The following is a 21,068-nucleotide window of genomic DNA, read 5'->3' as shown; positions in this document are numbered from 1 at the left end:
GATAGGTGGTCGTACTTCTATCTGGGGTTTATCACAGACTTGGGCAGACCTAGTCCGCATACTTAATTTGCACATTGAAGATTAAAATGTAAATTATTTAGGAAAAATAAAACTTTATTGCAAACGCACGTTATTTTCTACGAGAAAACTGTAACAATTTCAGGCTGAAATTACAGAAAGAAATAAAAATATGGCAAATTAAAAAAAAAAAACAAACCACAAAGCAACCCAGTGAGAATGACTGTGGTTACATTCTATCAGGAAAATTCACAACAGAATACAGGGTCATCACTGTAATATCAGAAGTAGATTTATGGTCAGCAAAAGCGCTGCATGGAAAAGAACTGGTTGGAGTTTGTTGACAGTTACTGTATTGTCAGTCTGAAGAGCATTGAACAGGCACTGGATTTTTATTTCAGGTGATGGAGACATTCCTTGTTTCTTTCCCTGCCTGAAGTGTAAAGCACAGATTTTAAGTAATTCATTTTAATACGTGAGAATAAGACACCTTATGGCAATATGTATAACAATGTTTGCACATCTTTAAGTGGAGCTACATTGTTAGATGAGCAGAACATTATGTAGAAGGACTTGGGCCTGTTCTCTAGGAGTCCATTGCACTTCCCACCTCACAGCTTTTTCCATGAAGTGGTGCAGACAAATAATATGTTTTATTAAGGACAGCAGCACTCAGAAACAATGACTGAGGAAAATTGCATCCAATTTGATTTATCTTATAAAAATACATATTTTTAACATTAAACTACAATATTATTTAAAGAATCAAAGTGGTAATTAATTTTCAGCTTCATTTATTTTGGCAAGGCTTTTGGATAATGAACATTTTTTTTAGTTCTTTGAACTCCATAGCTTCTCCACATTATGTAGTTTCTATGTATTATTCTGTACATACAAATTAAATGGGTATTTAAGTGGGATATATGGAGTTGTCTTTAATTCTGTGGAAAGACAGGATTGGGCCCATAATATCTGCAAAGTTCTGGGTCGATATTACTTATAAATATTCTCATCTGGGATTTCAAATCTTCCAAGGTAAGAAGTACCTCCAGAGAAGTGCTCATTTCTACCTGTTGAGCATACATATGATCAGATACACTATGTGAAGCATAATAAAAATATGTAAATAAAGTAGACCACATATATCAAGTTGCACATTTTTGAAATTATTTTATGAGGTACAAGGGAAAGCTGAAAAGGTCTAAGTGATAAACTTACTTATTGTTAACCCCAAGGTGGGCTCTGTAATTGTAAATTTCAAATATGTATGCCTGCATTTAACCTTTTTTTTCTCCAGGCAAAATATTCCAGGGCAAATATTCCATGCATTGACCTATCATTGTATCTTAGCAGTGCTTAAACTCAGACAACGTGTGCAGCTGAAAGTTTAATTTAGCCTTACATCTGTTTAGTTCATGCATGGAAGTACTTCTGTTCATTCTGAACTGAAAATCCTATTTTCTCACAGGTCACAACACAGTCATTGGGTAATAATATTATCTGGTCATTCAACCTGTGCAGCCACAGTATCCCACAATGATGCTTCATAGGTCTGCTGTAAGAGAAATCTTCTCTTGGACCTTTACTGCAGAGTATGCACCATTCTTGAATTTATTAAAACCAAGAAATTACAATGTTTATCAGCCCAGTTATCCCCTTTAACTTCATGTATACGGTGCATTCTACAGGTTCTTTCAGAGTTTCTATGACCTCCCTAGGAATACATTCCAACAAATCTTTAATCTTGTCCTTACCTAAATAGTCCCATGATTCTTATTCAGTAATATTTTTGGAGTGGTTTGAAATTTGTGGGCCATCAAGCAGTTCATTATCAGTAGGAAAATGTGCTGCAATACATGCATATTAATACTACTGAAATGCATTTTCACAACAATCACTCAATATGGAGGATTTAAGAATCTGCTTCCTTCTCACCTCCTGAAGACAATTATATTCAGTAAAAGGAAAAATTTACATGCCACAATATAATTTTTTCTGTACAGTAACTCTGTCTAAATTATGCATGTTCACAGAACAATTACAAATGACAAGTATTACATTTTCTGCTTGTGTAATTATGCCCTTCAAGTTTTTCTATCTCAAAGCCACTCAGAATTTTCTGGGAGGGGAAGGTGGTGGTACCACAGAAGCCCCTGAGGACAGTTTTTAGGGCAATACTGTCTAATACACCTTCATAGCCTGGGTTTGTCTGCTGCCTATCCATGTGCAGGCTATTGCATCTTCTTTCTGGAGCTGTGGCCCAGGGCACAGTCTGAGTCAAAGCACCAGTAAATTTAGAAGGACACTGAAGAAGGAGGGGGTACAAAATAGGAAGTGTTCTTGCTTTTTTGAGTCTCCTTTATACTAAAATTGTAACAGCTCTCTAGACTCATCATAATTTTCCATCTATCTTTTAAATTTCTAAAAATAATTTTAGTGCTCCTGAAAAACAAAAGTGGCTCACGGTGTCTTGAAGAAGAAAGGTTAGTAGGGCCTATTGCAGAGGGACCCTCACAAATTTCTGCTTCACTCATAATCTTCCTAAACTTGTAGAGCCAAACCCAGAGATGGTAGAGGCCACTGTATCCATTCTTAATGGTATATTCCATGTCCTTTTCTCAAAAATATTTGCTCCTCAGGATCCATGAACTGGTCCTGTCAAATTACAGATCTGTTGAATGAACTGGTCCTTGTCAAAACTATGGTTTGTCCTAAGAAAGTAACTTTTCCATCAATTTAGCCAGTTCTATTCATTTCAATACTGCTTCATCCTACATCAGTTTTACTTGATTTCAGATAGACTTAACAATTAACACAGTTAGGAAGAAAATCAATCTGTCAGATTAATATTTTTCAGGTTATCTAAAAGGACTATTACCCTTAATCTGTTTACTTCCAGAAGCTGCAGTAAAACATTCATCTAGCAGCTAATAATTTTTTCTTCACAGACTAATAGCATCCCATATACTTCACATTTCTCACTTCTTTGCTTGTGGTATTGGATAATTTCTTTTTTAAAAATATTTCATACACACACACTTAGCCTTTGCTGCCCCTTAACTTTAGCCTCACAGTTGATGAAGTTCTCTTTTTCAATGCTGTATAACATCATCAAAGATATATGTCCTTCTTAATATGCTCTAGATAATTCTGTGAAAGTAAATAACAAATATACATTCTTTCTCTTTTGAATTTCAAACATTTGTGATAAACATGTTGTCTTTCTAAATAAAGAAGACATTTGGTTTGATGAAATATTTTACCTTAGTTTTCTAAAATACCCCAAAGTGCAAATTTTCTAAAAACTGAAACAGCATATACTCACTGCAGATATCAGTCTGTTTTGAGAATAATGATATTTATAGCATTTAGGTTTTTTATTGTTTTCACAGACATGTTAGTTGCTGGTATTGTAGACTGACATGTTTACTGAGGTTTGCACATAAATCATCTATTCAAAACAAAGGCTGAAGAGCCAAGAAGCTGTTCCTGTCACAACAGTTCACTTGACCAAAATAGTTTTGTGTACATTTGTTAGTACATGATATCTTCTGCTGTAACATTCACTTCTTCTGTTTTAGTCTTAATTTTAGGGAAATGAATCCCACTAATGGCTATTAGCAGCAAATTCACTGCATGTGCTGTGGCACTTGCCACACAAATCCAAAAACAGTCTTCAAAGCGTTCTTCTAAGATAACAAACCGAAAGACATTTTCCCGAAAATTGGCAATTCTTTCTGTGAGGTGATGAAGTTTCACAGCAGCCATGAAGCTGGTGACTCCAAGTACCACAAATCCACCTGCAACAAAATGAAATAAGTAATTCACCATTATCAAATCAAAACAAGACAGATATTTTGGTCGTGCTTCAAAAGACTTAGTGAATACATCACTGAGCACTATACAGTGTAGGGATAGACAAAGGCATGGCTTAAACACCTCAGGCTTTATTGTGTGGGCAAACGTACTTTTATCCATGACATAAAGCCTCAAGGCTGGCATTCATAGCTCCTGTTAAATGTTAACTAGACCCAATAAACCAAGATGCCACCTGGAAGTTCTGTTTTGATAGGTGAATTCACTGCCAACTTCATTGTATTCACAAGTATTTACATCAAAGAGGTATTTAGTAAGGCAAAAGAAGGAATTTGTATCATTTTCTATGAATGTGACTAGAGAAAAACACTGGAAAATTACTTTACCTGCAAGGAAGTTCCAAAGGCATGCTCCTGCTGGACCGTTAATAGCCCGGTAAGGAACTTTTATTGCGTTAAGAATGCAGAATCCAAAACTGACCAGAGAAAAGAAAATGGCCACACAGAGGAACATTATGATCATCACATGCAGGCCTGTATTCAACTTTTTCACCATGTGTGGGAAAACTGTCAAGAAAAAATAAATTGTCTATTCAGTGTACTGGTTTTCTTGATGATGGTAAACATCACACTGTGCTGGTGCTTCAAATTCAACTTATATTTAAGGAAGACTGTTTTTTTATGGAGATGTGGAATTCAGCTAGTTGCACACATCTCAGTTCCTGATGCTTTGTTTTTCAGTGCATCAAACCAGGGATATTCTGCTGCAGGAATAATCCTCTAAACAGGATCTGTGAATAAGGATTCAGGCTGAAGTCCTGTTTATTTATCTAGCAGTGTTAATGTCTTTATCTCTGGTGCTGTATTGTCTCTTGCATACTTTCCTGTCTCTTCTCTGTTCTCAGTACCAAACTCCTGGTTTGAGCTTCTCATTCCTGTCCCATGCTTTTAATCTCATCCTTTTGAAGTCTGTTAGTGTCCGTTTCCTTGTTCCCTTGCTGCCTAAAATCGTATCACCTTTTTCTGTGCTTACTTTCTCACGTTATTCTTCTTTTTTTTTCTAATCCTCTCTTTACTGCTGGTCCCAGTGAGATCTGCCCTGATTTCATACGTCCTAATCCCACAGGTTTGCCTTTTAAGATTCTATTCTTGGTTTCTCATCTAGTGTTCATGCTTTTCTGGGCATCTGGCAGTGTTTTAGCCACAGATGTAGGAAGCTTGTAAAGTATTGCAACCAGGCGGGCGTTAGGTAAGGCACTCCCATGGTTTACTATAGGCACAAGCTCTCCCTCAGCAGCCTGTTGCTCACTTGTCTCTTAAGAACAGTAATTTTCTTGGTTCTGTCTTCACAGACATAGTTCCTTTGTTGGAAGGCCAGACTTGCCAGCAGCAGGAAATGTACACCTGAGTGTTTAGTTTATCCTGCAGCCCTCTAGTAACAGAATCAGAAGAAATGTGAGTAGGGAATTTTAGGTGATGTTGACTGACAGGAAAGAGAGAAGCTGATTGAAAGGAACCCTAAAATACAAGGTGATCAAGAGCAGACCTTCAGCTAGCATAGCACTGCACACTCATACATATTCTGGAAAACTCAGTGCCCAATTACTAAAAAGATACTACAAAGAAGGTATACTGTGTTATAAACAAATAAATAAATTCCTACCTGTGCTGTATAACTGACAAAAAAAACCCCCCAAAGTTCAAACAAGCCACCTAAAAAGTAGGCAGCAATAGTTGGTAGATGTCACCATGAACTTCAGCCATACCATTTGATCATGACAGGACAGAATTACAGTAAATCCTGTAGAAAAAAATCATACTGTACAAATCCCACACAAAAACGATGAGATTCAACAGATCTGCCCTTTTGGTAGGTCATTCTGGGATTGTAGTTGGGCCCAATGCACAGAAGAGCTGCAGAAGACTGACAACAAGAAATGAGGAGAGTAATGAGGATGAAAAGTATATATGAGAAATGGGAATACAAAAACTAGGTTGCTTTCTGACTGGAAGATAACTGGCAGTGTAACAACAAAGCACATGGAATTAAGCCTCCTTACAAATCATCAGAGATTTTAGAGTAGTTGGAAGGATTATTTGGTCTCTTTTCTGAGTCTTGAAGCCAAGTCCCAATGACCTGCCCAGTGGGTCTGGCTTAGTACACAGAAATAAGAATCCATGCAAAGGATATCGCCATGGAGACTCCAGATACAATCCAGCAGAGTTTGATATGCACAGGCAAAACGCGTGGCTTCCCCAGCTTGTTCTCAGGGCTTGACTAAATTGTCAAAACAGAAGCATCTTATGCCAGCTTAGGTACCTTAGGACCATCATAACAACCCTGTGGGTCTAACATACATGCTGCACTTGGATGGGACACTTCCAGAAGCTGCAGCTGGAGGCCAGATGATACATCTTGAGGAGTACAAAAGAGCAGTAGACACCTGTTATAGCAACAGAATCACAGTCCCAGCTAAAAAAGAGTGTGCCAGCCATAAGTTTACTCTAGTGAATGTTAACAGAGTGAAAGGGGATGTACCAATAACAGTAAATTATTGCAATTTGAAATTCTGAAGTGTCAGAGGTACTGCAATACTGCACCATATGATGTGTTAGCTTTGTCTTCATCTATGGTGCCAGTGAAGTCCATTTATATTATCACATTCCTCATGCAAAGTCTCACAGTTCTTGCACTCCAATAAATTCAGAATGCTTGGAGATTAAGAGGGACATTCAAACAAAAAAAAAAGGTCAAGTCAAGCCCAGAGCCCCTAGTCCTGCTTACCATTGCGCTAAAGTATCAGCTTTGTGTATTGTTGTTTGAAACCAGTATTGTGAAAATACCAAACTCATAGAGTTACTAAAATATTTAAAAGGGAAAATCTCTGGAACACTGGTTGACCAAAATGCATATTTGTGCCTACTGCACTTAATGTTTTACAGTTCTAACAAAGAATTATTACTAGCTTCAGTGAGAGCTCTGTTTGTCTAAGGAGTGCTGGCTCATGTCGTCCAATTGCATATTGATGTACTCCAGAGTGAACATTATGCCTTCCTCTCAGGTTCCACAGTAAAAAATCAGAAAGTTCATTAAATAGTCCAAAAAGTTGTACAGAGTTTTTCTCATTCTCTCTGCCAGGATGGGGTGAAAGAATGGGGCTGGATGAGCATGACTGCTGGGTCCATGTCATGAAGTTGCAGTTGCAGTCAGAGCTTGAGCAATAATTTGGTTACCAGTCCAAATCCATCCAGTTTAACAACTGGTCATGCTGATCTAATTTGAGGTTGCTCTGGTTCTTTTCTACATTCCCTCTGAAGTCCCACAGTCACACCTGCCTTCAAATTTTTATAGAACTGCTTGTGTAGTTGTGTAGTCAGACACAATCCTATTGATGGGAAAACAAGTATTTATTTTTGTAGGCTAAATTTTTGGCCAGTTTAACTTCTGAAATACCTCAGCTGAACTACCAGAGCTGTTGCAAAGGATGGGACAGGACAGCATTGCTGTGGGCCAGGGAGAGGGTAAGACTGCAACAGCTTCAACTTGTATTGGTTTAAGTTTCAGTAATTCTGTACACTGAAATAAAAATCTTCAATGCAAATTAGCATTTTCACTGCAGAACAGGATGAGTGAAATTTGGAAATCATCCAGCCTACAGCTCAGTGCTTTCAAGACCTCAAGAAAATCTTTCCTGTTAAAAGGAATACATTTAGAAGACTTTTTACATTTGTTAAAAGTTCAGCAATATTTTTGTCTCACAACTTAACAGAAAAGAAGGTAAGAATTTCTTCAACATGTTAATAGAGTCAGCGATATGTGCTATGGTAGACATTTGCATTAGGACAGCCACAGAAATAGAGAAATGTGTCCAGCTAAATAAATCTCTGCTTCTTAAAGGGAAAAAACCTCAGAAGAGTTCAACAGAGAAGGCAGAGGGGTGGCAGAGCAAAACTTGGCATAGGAAAAAATCAGTCAAGGGGAAAGTGTCATTTACAGGGTCAACTCCAAATGACTTTCACCCCCTTCACAAGGCTAAAGGGAAACTCTCCATCTAGCCCTAGGGATTTTTTCCCCAGCTTGATTCCAGGGTTACAGAACATAACTGTAGCAAAAAGCATGAATGAAATGGTAGAAATTTTATATTCACACTCCAAACATCAAACCATAAAGACTGCATATTTATTTAATAATAATTTGCATTCTACAAGTTCTGTAAACAAAAATAATAAAGTGCTAAATTTGAACTAGACATTAGACTAAATATTCAACCAAGATTGTACTTACTTGTGAATTTGGAACGCCGCCCACCCAAGCCACATTGGCGTATTTTGCCGCCCCGAAAGAGTCCGTAGTAAATTTCTCCAATGAACTTGACCAGCTCTGGATCTGTGGCATTGACCAAATCAGCCCCTGTTTTACAAAGGATTTTTCCAGTCATCCACTTTGGGATCCCCATTGCAACAACAATCAAGATAAAAGATACAAAACTTATTAGGGAAGCCAAGGCAAATAATGTCTTTTTAAAGCAGCCAGGCATCCTAGTGCTTTCAAGGGATCATCTCCAAGCCCTCTCTTCAGCAGTCAGACGTATTTCCCATTTTTCATCACGCTCCAAAATCCACAGCTGAATACCAGGCATTTCAAGATATTTCTCTTTGTATTTTGGAGGTCCAGCAATTAATCTGCATGGTTAAAAATCAAGGCAAAAAATACATTTTGCTGCAACAACATCCTGAAATGGTTGCAAGTAAGGACGTCATTACATTGTAGTGCGGTGAGGCTTCTTTGTAGCAAGTAATTCTATCTCTGTGGCCTGTCTAATATTTCCTCAGGGGTTTAATTGTCCTGCTCAAATGACATCAAGTTTCTTACTGCAACTTCATGTGAAGAAAATTTGGCAAAGAATCCAGTTGATTGAATTATTTTAAAAAGTGGGTAAATATCTGCGTGCAAGGGACAACGCTTCAAAACAGCATAATTTGGCTGAAGGATTCTGCTGTCGCCTGAGCCGTGCTGCGCTTCCCGGCGCTTGCTCCCACCCAGTCTCTAAATGTCACTGCAGGCAGAGTTATCTGAGGGACAGAAACGATGGGTCTGGAATCTCCTGAATTACAACGGGGCGCACGAAGCCCCTGGCAGCCGGGGTGGCCTGGCCAGCCGTGCCGGAGATCGGGGCACTCATGGGGGGTAACTCAAGCGACAGGTGCGATCCATGAGCGCTAAAGAAAACCGGCCGTAATTGTCCGCACTTCTACGGTTACTGCTACCCGAGCCCTGGCAGGACCTTCAGAACCACTAATTAATTAATTAATTAACTAACTAACAGCAGCAGCAGGAGCCCTGGGGTGTAGTGACAAAGCCCCTGCCGCGGATGGGCCGAGGCATTGGGATTTCTCCTCCCTCGCCTCCCCCGGCTCCGCACGGCCCGGGCGGGCAGCCCCGCCCCGCCCCTCGCCCCGCCCACCGCCGGGCGCTGCCGCCCCTCGCCCGCCCCGTGAGGCGGCCCATGCGCGCCGGGGAGAGCGGTGCCGGAGCAGCGGGCATGGCGGCACGCAGGGTGCTGGTGTACGGCGGCAGAGGGGCGCTGGGCTCCCAGTGCGTGCGGTACTTCAAGTCCAAGAACTGGGTAAGCGCCGGGCCGGGAGGTGGCGAGGCGGGGGGAGCGGCCGTGCCCCGCCGGGCCGTGCCGGGCGCTCCGGGGTGCGGGCCGCTAACGCGCCGTTCCTCTCGCCGCCGCAGTGGGTGGCCAGCATCGATCTGGCGGAGAACGCGGACGCCAGCGCCAATGTGGTGGTGAAAGCGACCGACTCCTTCCCCGAGCAGGCCGAGCAGGTGAGTCGGCGGCGGGCGTGGGGCGGCCAGTGCCGGGTGAGGCGGTGGAGCGGTGCAGCAGCCATTCTCCCCCGGGTGTGCGCATCCCTTCGGCCGGGCGATGCCCGCAGCCTCCCCCGGGTGTGCGCATCCCTTCGGCCGGGCGATGCCCGCAGCCTCCCCCGGGTGTGCGCATCCCTTCGGCCGGGCGATGCCCGCAGCCTCCCCCGGGTGTGCGCATCCCTTCGGCCGGGAGATGCCCGCAGCCCCTCCCGGGTGTGCGCATCCCTTCGGCCGGGCGGTGCGCGCAGCCCGTCCCGGGTGTGCGCATCCCTTCGGCCGGGCGGTGCGCGCAGTCCCTCCCGGGTGTGCGCATCCCTTCGGCCGGGCGATGCCCGCAGCCTCCCCCGGGTGTGCGCATCCCTTCGGCCGGGCGATGCCCGCAGCCTCCCCCGGGTGTGCGCATCCCTTCGGCCGGGCGATGTACGGAGCTTCCCCGGGTGCGCGCATCTCTTTCGCTGCAGCGCGCGGTACCAAGGCGCTAAAGAAAACCGGCCGCGGTCAGTCGCGGCCGTACTGCGAACCTCAAGGTTCTTCAGCTTCTGCTCGTCTCTTCTTTTTAATTTTTTTTGTAATTCCTTTTAACTGAATACTCAGAGCTTCATATTGGAGGCTCAGCACACAAGGCAGTTTTGGTTTGTTTTTGTCTTGACTTTTAAAGGTCACAGACTGAACCAGGTGAGTTGTAATGAAGATGGGTAAGGATACCTTAAAATGCAACACTTTTTTCAAATACCCTAACTTAAAAATGTGTTTGTGTAAGTAGATAGCATGCTCAAAGCATACGAACCTAAGCCCCAATGGATCCCTAGGGGAATGCACTGGTTCCAGAAATGGGAATGTGGGAGAATCTAAGCCAGCCTAAAAAAATACTTTGCTTTATTTTCTACAGATAGCATTCATTTTTTATATTTTAAGTTTCAAGCCAATTTCTGTTACTGATATACTGAATATCTAGCCAATATGGGGGTTTTTTATATATGCACAACTCCTAAAGCTTTGAAAGAGTAACATAGAATGTTTACAATACAATTTTCAGTATGGTTTTGCAAAAGCTATTGGTTCTTCTTCACTTCTTGAGAGATAGATTGTTTGCTATTTGCTTTGACAGAGAAAATTCGCAGCCAACAAATTCATTACCAGCTGTGAGGTCTTATATTTGAAACAGAACAAATTATAGAGATCTTAAAGTAGACAGGCTCAAATCTAGTGGCCAGACTCAAACTGATGGTTGTGGTCTAGACAGAAGAAATAAGGAGGCTAATCTTTAGTTGTTTTTCTTGTAGTGTCATCAAAAGTGACGCTAGTAGTCCTGGTCAGACCTGGAATTTCATTTCCCATCTTAAACAACACCATACTCTGAAAAGAGGCTGTCAAAAGCAAGTCAGTAATAATTTTTGTTAACAGTAGAGGTAAGGGTCAGGTGTTTCAGCCCTGATGGTCACTTATTTCCAGTGCCATCACACACTCTATGGCTTTCATTCATCTGATTTTTATCTGTAGTTATTTTTAAACACAGTTGTTTTGAGTTCATGAATCATAAATATTAGTTTTCTTTAGCTGTTTAAATTGCTGCTCCCTGCGTTACTCAAATACGTAAGTAGGAAAAAGTAGCTTTAAGGCATTCATGGTGTTTACCTCTTTACCTTATCAGTCTAGTGTTTTCACTATGTTCTTGTTCTATGTGTTGAAGGTGACAGCAGAAGTTGGAAAACTTCTTGGTGAAGAAAAGGTGGATGCGATCCTGTGTGTAGCAGGAGGATGGGCTGGAGGCAGTGCCAAAGCCAAGTGTAAGCCTTTGGTACAGACATGCTGGTGAAAACATGAATGGTGTCTGAGAGAAGTCCTTAAAAATCTTTCTTGTAGAGTCCATAAGAGGACAAAAGCATAGAAGTACAAAATAGCTTAGTCACAGTGCTTCTTAGTGCTTCTCTGAATTTTTCCTTTCTGTTAAATTTGCACAGCACTTAGTTTCTTCAGTAATGTTTGTTGATTTTTATCAGGAAGCTTTGATGTGCTTTCTGAAGGAGCTCAGCATTGTTATCTATGAGCTGACTTTTGCTGAGATTACCTGTGTCAGGCAAGGTATGAAAGACACGTTGATGCTGTTTCCTAAGTCATTGCTTTATGCATAAAACCTCAGTTGCTTCTGCAGCTCTCGGAGCTGTTTCTCTGCAATACAATATTGGAAGGCACTGCCTAATCATGCTACAGAAAAAGCACTTCAGATTGAAAAAAGACTTTTAAACATGCACTGTTCATAATGAAATTTATACTTTGCCCACTACTGTAGAGCTACAAGAAGAAAAATAGCCTTATTTTCTGTCTGGGGTAAATCTGGTGAAATGTGTCCCTTTCTTCCCCCTTCTGGTTTGGCTGTTACAGGCTCAAAGAGAAAGGAGATACAAAAGACATAAATGAATATTTTACAACGTATAGGTTGAAAATGGTAGAAAGCGTGTTTTCATAGTGCTGTTGCACTCTCTGTAACAGTGAGGAAATCAGAGTTCTTTGTCTTCCTTTGGCTAATTTCACTAATTCTCTTCCTAATCAGCTTTATACAAAAACTGTGATCTGATGTGGAAGCAGAGTGTTTGGACATCAACTATTTCCAGCCACCTTGCCACAAAACATCTGAAAGAAGGTGGCCTCTTGACTCTGACAGGAGCTCAAGCTGCTTTATCTGGAACCCCAGGTAAAATGCTATGCATGACAGCTGCAGGGACACCAGCAGTTACAGACAGTTGTTTATCTGAGCATTCTTGTTTGTGAGGCAATAGCTTCCCACCCCAGTTTCTTGTCATCTAGCACAAAGGGATCCTATTGCTGAAATGTGTAAGGAAAATGTAATTTTACAAAGCAATATTGAATCTCTTGAAGCTGTGGTACAAGCACATAGAATCAGTATTTAAATAGTATTTGACATGCACTGGTGAAATGTACTTGGCTAGTATATGATACAGAAAAATGTTTGGAAGATAAAGACTAGAAGCACACAGCAACAGAAGTACAGTGCTCAGATGAAGTTAAATTTCCTATGTGTGGTCTAAAAGACAGAGTCCTTAATTGACCAATCTTTCTGTTGGTGATGACTCAGCTGATTCTGATAACCATGCTTGTCTTGTTCATGTTCTGATTCCAGTCTTTGCTTCAAACATAGATAAGCTTGTTGACTGTAGGCTTTGTCCTCAGCTAGCTATTTAATAGGAACTTTATTGCATTTTTAATCTTACCCCTCAACCATGTTGGTCTGCATGGAGGAAGAAATCTGGGAGCAATTTAAAATTGAAAAAAAAAAATAGGCACTGACACACAAGCCCACAGGCAGCAAAAGGAAAATTTGAGACAAATACTCATATTTCCCAAGCTTTTATTAGTGTCATTTTAACAATATTTTTAAGACACAGGTACTCAGATTTTAAAGCATATACAATTTATGAATATTCCTGAAAGCTTTGCCTAAAACTTTTCAGGCAAAAATATTCTATATATTTTCTAGTTAATGATTAATCTTTTGTTTTTATAGTGGCATCCGTTACAGTCAAAGATAAAAGGTTTATTTTTGAGAATAAGCAGATGAATAATTTACAGTGAACTGCTGACTGACTATACACAAATGAAAAAAAGTGAATTCTGGCAAATTTTCATGGTTTTTATTTGGGTGGTCTTGGGAGGTAGAGACCACAACACAGGAAACAAAGTGATGAACCTTCCTGTTTTGAACTAGCTGGTTTCAGCTGGTCTGGATTTTTCTAAAACTCGCAGCAATGCTTTGGGCAAACACATGCAACTTATTAACATCAGGAAGAATTGGGAAAGAGTTGTTGCTCAACTTTTGCAAATATGCCTTATTAGCCTTGTTTTGACAGGCTATTCTAGAAGAAAGAATCTTTTTCTTGTTTGCTGTTAATGAGATTTTTCTTTTCCTATGAGAAAATGTTGCCTCACATAATGCAAACTGAAGAACACTGAAAATTACATGAACAGTGACAGAAGCAGTGTGAGTGTGATGTTTGGGAAATGTATCAGGCATGAAAAGGTTTCTAAGAAGAATTAGAATGTTTGTTTTAGGCAAGAGAGGAATATGATACCCATGTGAATATTTTTATAATAACAATAAAATAAGTTAGCTAGTGCTATCCATGATTCCTCCTAAGAAAAATGGATGTTATATAATATTTTTAATTACATTGTAGAAGTATTTCTACTATGTTCAAAATACTTCTTTAGGAGCATTGGAAAGGGGCTGAATAGCTGTATAGATGGCTAAGAAGGAAGACATTCAGTTGTAGTAGACTTGTTTTCTTAGGTACTTTATCTGTGTCTGGACTTCTTGACAGATGCATGCCTTGAGACATCTGAGACCTCCAGCACTCTGATTGTCCAGATCTTGTTCCTGAGCAGTGTGCCCTATGCTTTGGTTCATGCTGCTTTTAGAATGCTGACTTGCCTAGAAAGCAACAGTTTTTAGGAAGAAGCTTGCTTTCCCTGAATGTTATTTATTAATTTTCTACTATGAGAACTGGGGTTTTTTGTAGCTTTCTCCACAGGGCCTATCAGACCTGGGATGCTGACCAAGTGAATTCCAGATTTGAGAGGGAGGTGAACTGTATCTGTTTGGGTCCAAACTCACAAATATCTTAGTTATATGATGAAAATTAATAGAAGAGTGCCTTATTACAGTCTATGAGCATCTTATTCTGTTAAATTTGCAAATTTAGCCTTGTTGGTTACATCCTTTAGGGTGCATTTGGATACTTCGACTAAACATGCTTGACTTGGTAAGCTGCTTATTTCTGTAGTGCTAGGCTAACTGAGTTCTGTAATAGTTTCTGGATGTCTACCAAAGCCTTTTTATTAATATTAGCATTTTTTCTTTTAATATGTATGCTTTAATATGTCTTAAAAGTCTGATTCTTTTCTGGCTATGGTAAGTGGTCTTAAAATTCATCAAATAGTCTTTAGTTTCTGTCATGCTACTGCTGATGTTGAGGGCTGTTCTGATTGTGCTCTGATCTGCCTGTTTTTAATTTTTAGGGATGATTGCCTATGGCATGGCCAAAGGAGCAGTGCATCAGCTTTGTCAGAGTCTGGCTGGTGCCAGCAGTGGGCTGCCATCTGGTTCTGCTGCAGTTGCCATTTTACCGTAAGTGGTTGCTTAGTTATCTTTGCCTGTGTTGTTTAATTTAATTACTGCTTTGACCCAGAGCCACACAGATATGTTTGCAGTGTCCTGTTGACAGCACACAAACAGCCTCTCAAGCCTACTCACAGGGAAAGGATAAATCTTTACTGGATGAACAAAGACTTACAGAAGTCACCCTAAAAATGGTTACATTCTTTTCTTTGCCTTTGCAAAACAGTAGTAGATGTTAGGATTAAAATTTGGTTTACTTTTAACCAGTTTAACTGTAGCCATGCATTAACATGTGATTTCTTTATTTCAATATTGACAGAACTGTAAAAATGAGATGAACTGTTCAGCAAATTTTTAGACTTAGCTCTGTGATAATAGTAAGGCGAAGGATTACTTGACAGGCTTTCACTTGATTAAAGATGCTTCTCCATAAGGAGCTGCATGCCTATGCTTGACTGGTAAAATTAGGTTACTTTGGGGACCTGTAAACGAAAAAAATTTTGCTGTTTTCATTTTTTGTCAGGAAAGGTAGTAAAAAGTGGATGGCCTAGTAGGTCTTCACTATATTTAATTTTATCAATTCTGTTGCAAAACTTAAAAGTATTTTTGTTGCCAGGTCCATATCTAGTTCAGGACCCAAAAAGTAAGACTAGAGAGTTCTGTACAGAGATTTGGTACACTACCTGAATTCTCTACTTTTGGTTTCCTCTCACACGCTCTTAAGATACTTGTTCAGGTCAGACAGGAATGGCATTAAATGTGTTTGTATAACTGACACCACCTTCTAGAGAGCTTTATAGGCAGGCACAGGCCAAGATCACTGGATTTTTGTGCATGCTGCTCTTGCGTAGTTCTCATGCAAAACTCTGTACTTAACTGAATTTTTCAGAGAGTAAATACACCTTGTATTGTCAACAGCATTTCAGTGAGGGAGTTCTGGAAAGTTAACCCTTTCATGTCATTGTATGTAGTGTAAATATGTATTGTCAAAGTCAAAACTTCTATATTTATGCACTTTGTCTCTCAAAAGCATGGATGTAGTGCCTGTGTGCTGGGCAGTACATCTGAACAAGTTTATTGCTGCCATTCCCCATCTACATGAGAGAGGTAGGAAGGGAGGTGCAAGCTGAGTGATGGCTCCAATGAGCAGTTCCTCAGCTAGCCAGGAAGCTGGGGGGTTCTTAGTTGGAGCCTTGGATATACATTGAAACTAATGACTATATACTGTTAACACATGGGGAGGATGCAGGGGAAATCCATATCACATGGTGTAAAAGTCAAGGACATATTACAGCAGTGAATTGAAGCAGGTGGTGCTCATCAGAAACATGATCTATAAATAAAAGGCTTGCTTATCATTTTTAATCACAGGGTTACCTTAGATACACCAGCAAACAGGAAATCAATGCCTGATGCAGATTTCAGCTCCTGGACACCCTTAGAATTCATTGCAGAGTGAGTATTTGTGGGATAGCTAAACAGTTGCTCCCTGTCCCTCTTGCTGCTGCATCATCTCAGTGTCTGTTCTGTTTAAATAGCTGTCTTGTATTTGGGTGGATTTTTTTCCTCCATCATCTTATTGGGTATCTTTCTAAGTCACATCAGGTTTAATTCCACAAACTTGCTAACTGGAGAAAATTAGACTAACTGCATCAATTTCAGCTTCTCTACATGAGTTATTCCAGCAAGGGAAGATAGCCTTAAGCAGCTGGAAGCTGGAGAATTTCCTAAAGCCTGTAGACAAATTAAATTGCAGACAGCAGGTGCAGGAGACACCTGGCTTAAAGATAAACTGCAAATAAGCATTTCAACTTGGGTGGGATTCTTTTTCTACTAAACACAGTTTACTGCCCAGTTTATGGCACGTTCGTTCAATTTTCTCAACTGGCAACATTTCTGCTCTTGTTCAGAAGAATTTAGTACAGATTTTTTTTTAGTACCCACAAAAACTTGTCCTGAATGGTGCTGCAAAATGCTGAAACTTCAGCTGTAGCTTATGTAATGGCAGGCTGAGATTATCTGCCTTACTGTTCTCATTCCTCAGAGTTAGAGAAGGTGCAGCATCAGTATTGCCTTCTGCCATGTGATGGGGAGTAGCAGAATTTCTGTTGAGGATGAACTCACATTTTAAAAGTCTTTTAGAACTGACAGTGGAATTGAATTTACCTATTGCTAATTGTTCAGAGAATAGTTTACTTCTGACGTCAGATTTCCTTTTCTGTAATTATTTTTAAGTTGGATTGTCACCCTGATTTTTTAAAGATTTTTCTAAGCCTTCTGATGTTGACATTCTTGTAGCGAACTTTCTCACACACTTTCTGTAAATAACTCATTGTTTTGCATTCTTTTATGGAGGAGGAGAAACTTGATAGACTGTTAGTTAGTCCAGTGTCATTGGAGAGGTGGCACTGTCACTTTTAGAAAACTATAAATGCTAGAGTCACAAAATAGACTTCCTTTTTTCTTCTTCACCTTGAGAGCAGCAGTGTGTACTTGTGTTCTTTCATGTCCTATAGTGACATTGGATGCTGGGGATGGAAGTGGTTTTAGTTGTATCTGTTTAGTTTAACCCTCTGAAGTTGTCTGATGAGGCTCTTTAAAACAGGCTTCATCAATTGAATTTAGCTGGCCTGAAAACATTCAGAACAAGATCCCTAATTTATTGTGCTCCAGGAGCATCTTAGCTAGATGTTAGAGTGTTGCAAATTCAGTTTTTAAGTTGAACTTTTAAGTAATTTATCCTTGCAGGAGAATTCAGTTGATTGGTTTGTTTTGTTTCTAATTCCCTAAAGTTTAACCCCAGTGCTCAGAAAGCTGAAATTTTCACTGAGCAACATCAGCATCTGTTGGCAACATCTGCGTCTTTGGAATGATGCAGGAAATCCTTTCCCATATGGCACTTGGATTTTGTGCCCTGGGAGCTCTTTTTGGATTGTGGGATGTTCCAACATGACAGTTGCTATGTGTGCACTATTGGAAAGGCTGAAGGACCTGTAAAAAACGCTTCACTCTCTCTAGTCTATTTTGAGGAAGGAGAGTGTTGTGTTTTGATAAGGAGTCTCCTGGTTTGTTACCTGGAAGGTGTTCATCTTACTCAGCACTGTTTTGGGTGTCTTAAGGCTTTTGCCCCTCCCACTGAGAGCACTTTCACAGTTAAATATCATGATGTTATAATGGCCAGTGGCAGAGTGTTCAATTTAGCAACTTGATTCTAGTCATAAAACTGTATTTCTTTTATATATATGCTATAAAGGCAACTAAAGTAGCTCCTCCTTTCCCTTTTCTAACTTTTTTTAAGTGGGAAAAAACCTAGTGATTCTGACATTTCAAGCTCCTGGCCTTTTCTTTTGAGATATTTTGGAAATCCTGTGTGCCCTAATGCCCCTTGGATTTCTTTGGGCCCTCTGTACAGTTCTGAGGGTCTGGATCCAGTGATCACATCACATAGAAATCACTAAAGAGAGTAGTAGGAAAAGAAAGAAGGCTTGTATTTTATTCTTCCTGTCAATATACCTGATAATAGTTGTAATTTTTTTGTTCTCCCTCACCCTATTCTATCCATTTATTTTAAAACAGAACCTTTTATGACTGGATAACAGGAAAGAATCGACCAAGCTCTGGCAGTCTAATCCAGGTGATAACTACAAGTGGGAAGACTGAACTAGTTTCAGCAGCACATCTTTGATTTCAGTCACTTGAAGTGATGAAACTTCAGCAGAGGAGAAGATGTGGAAAATCTGTCCACCAGTATAATTTGAATGGTTTTCTGTATCCAATGTTTGTAGTTATTCTGTTAATGGAACCAGATTTCAAGTAATATTTGTGCTGTCAGTTGTGAGCTATCAGCATTTATATACCAAATAATACCAATTTGTCTCTAAATGAAAGTTGCAGGCTTTAAAGTCTGTAGATGTCCTAATTCTGATCATTATATGGCAAGTTACCTGTTTTTTGTGAAATGGGAATTGTGTTTAACTATGTCATGTGATTGCATACATAATGGCTGGATTTTCTCTCTGTCAGTAAGTGTTTCTGGCAACTTGCTGTGGATCTTTCAGCCTTCTGTCTTTTACTGTCTGAGAATATAACCTCACCCCTGCATATTGTGTTGGCTGTAGCCATGGGGAACACCACAGTCATGTATCATGTCCTAGTCATGTAACACTTGTGAATGTTCCACTTGAGTTAATGAAACTGAATAGAGATTACTCACTTGAGAAGGAATTCCTAATTTGCCTTACAGTTCATAAGCTGCTCTCAGGCCTACAGTTGTAGGATAAAAGTCATTCTGTCAAATGAATAGTATGTCTTTCTCTTGGTCATGATTGTTCTTGACTTTTTCAAAAAGCAAAGTGCCGTAAAGTAGTAGAAAAAGCATACATGCACTTGAAAATGGAACTTTTTGTGCAAATAAATATGTATTGTTTTATGTACTGGGCTGTCTCCATTATTGTAATCCCAATATCTTGATAACATTTTAATTGGTTTAATTGAATATACAGTTCAATTGTGGTAAAGGACTTAATTTTTTTACTTATGTATTTCTGATGGTGCATAAAATACATTTCTGTGTGTGCTGAAGATCTACTAGCCATGCATAGAGGCAGGCCTTCAGCTGGGGCAAATGTTTTCTTAAATCCAGCCATGTTACATGGAAATACAGTTCAGATAAAAAGTGCAAACATTACCTGTTCGGAGCATGGACTTAAACAGAATCAGTTCTGTTGGATTTTTGGGAACATCTTGAAAGCAATTAAATATGCAAAGTTGTGTGTATATTCTCCCTCTGCACTTTTCTGTTTTTATTAACTTCAGGGTTGTGTTGCGGAAGGATTTACTGCCATGAGTCAGGTAACGTTTCCCCTCTTCCCACTGGAAAAGCTTACATGTGCCCATATTAATTTTAACGTAGACTGATTGCCTGTTTTGCTATGACTGTCTTTACTTGTTTTGTTTTGCAGGATCAGAGGTAGAGGGGAATTCTTCTGTCTTGTCAAATGAAGACTGTCAGTTTGTAAATCTGCTTTAAATAAAAAGCTTGCAATGATGCTGCCGCACCAGCAGCTCATACAGGCTCAGAGTACAGACAAAAACTGCAAGGGACTGGTTGGGAATGAAACTGTAAGTGCTACTCAGTTTTTCCGGAAAAGGGGGTAGCTATCATACTACAAACTAACATGATTTGAAGGCTTCCCTTTGCCAAGCTAGCTAAAGCAGTGAATAGTGTTAAAGCATAATTGTGGACACAAGACTTCTGGGTTAACTTTCATCAGTTCGCAGGTATGAGCAGAAAGATACAAAAAGGATATTATTGAATCTGGAGAATGCCAGCAGAGGTGAGTGTATGACAATGAGCCAGGTGTCTGACAAGCTTGCTGCTAATGGTGAGGGATTTAACCTGAGGAGTTTGATGTTAAAGAGGCTTTTTGTGACCAGTTTCATCCTGTGTCTCTCCAAGCTTTATTTCCTTCAGCTGGCCCAGAGATCTGGTGGTGCTGCAATGAGGAGCAGAGATGTGTTTTTGTGTGGGTGTGTTCCATATGGATGAGCTCTCTGCAGTGCCCCCACACTACTAATGGAGGCTGTAGTCCTGTTGAGATGATTTTCACAGAATTTTGGCATGGTTTGGGCTGCAAGGGAGCTCTGAAGATCTAGTCCAACCCCCCCGTCAGGCAGGGATGTCTTACTGCTTATTACAGAAATAGGTGCATGATGAATTTCCACTCCAGTGTTGATGAGAACTTCTGAATTGCTCATACTTTACATTTATATGACATGATTACCAACACTGTACTACAGAAGCTAGAAGCTTACCTTCCTTTAATTTAGAGAATGTAATATTTATCAATTTCTTATATATTAATTTTTTTAAAATGTTTTTTACTTGAGACTGTACAGATGTTGTCGCACTAAAAAGTTCATATGCACAGAGCCTGTTTAGTAGGGCATTTTTCTATGCAACCTTCCTTCAAATATGCATGCTACTGTTTACTAGGAAGGAAGTCAAGTGGGGTCTGGTGAAAAATAAAACCCAAATCATGCCAGATCAGTCCTGCTTACACTGCAGCCCACTTGCACTCAGCTTTCTGGGTTTCACAGGTGTAATATTGTTTGAAAAGAAACATTTCTAGGGCAGAGCCAATGCAGCTTAGGGAAGATGATGCAATTGCATGGTGCAGCTATACACACAGTTCCAGTCTCTCCAAACAGGGATGGCTCTTGCACA

General features: G+C 40.1%; 2 protein-coding genes across 2 annotated transcripts; one reads left to right on the top strand and one right to left on the bottom strand.

Annotated features, from left to right (window-relative positions):
• Positions 1-3,552: 3,552 nt before the first annotated feature.
• On the bottom strand, positions 3,553-8,371 carry CLRN2 (clarin 2; the record flags this gene model as incomplete). The annotated part of the gene is made up of 3 exons (XM_084204795.1): positions 3,553-3,818; positions 4,221-4,400; positions 8,119-8,371. 3 exons carry the CDS (start codon positions 8,369-8,371, stop codon positions 3,553-3,555), a joined length of 699 nt encoding a protein of 232 aa, XP_084060921.1.
• A 956-nt stretch (positions 8,372-9,327) lies between these two features.
• On the top strand, positions 9,328-19,860 carry QDPR (quinoid dihydropteridine reductase). Its single transcript, XM_084204219.1, has 7 exons — positions 9,328-9,460; positions 9,574-9,666; positions 11,399-11,495; positions 12,260-12,400; positions 14,743-14,851; positions 16,214-16,297; positions 18,419-19,860. Exons 1-7 carry the CDS (start codon positions 9,341-9,343, stop codon positions 18,525-18,527), a joined length of 753 nt encoding a protein of 250 aa, XP_084060345.1. The 5' UTR covers positions 9,328-9,340; the 3' UTR covers positions 18,528-19,860.
• Positions 19,861-21,068: the final 1,208 nt, after the last annotated feature.

The sequence above is a fragment of the Fringilla coelebs genome, assembly GCF_963513975.1.
Source record: "Fringilla coelebs genome assembly, chromosome: 4".
Classification (NCBI taxonomy): domain Eukaryota; kingdom Metazoa; phylum Chordata; class Aves; order Passeriformes; family Fringillidae; genus Fringilla; species Fringilla coelebs.
The sequence above is the reverse complement of the archived record's forward strand: the minus strand, read 5'-3'. Positions and strand labels throughout refer to the sequence as shown.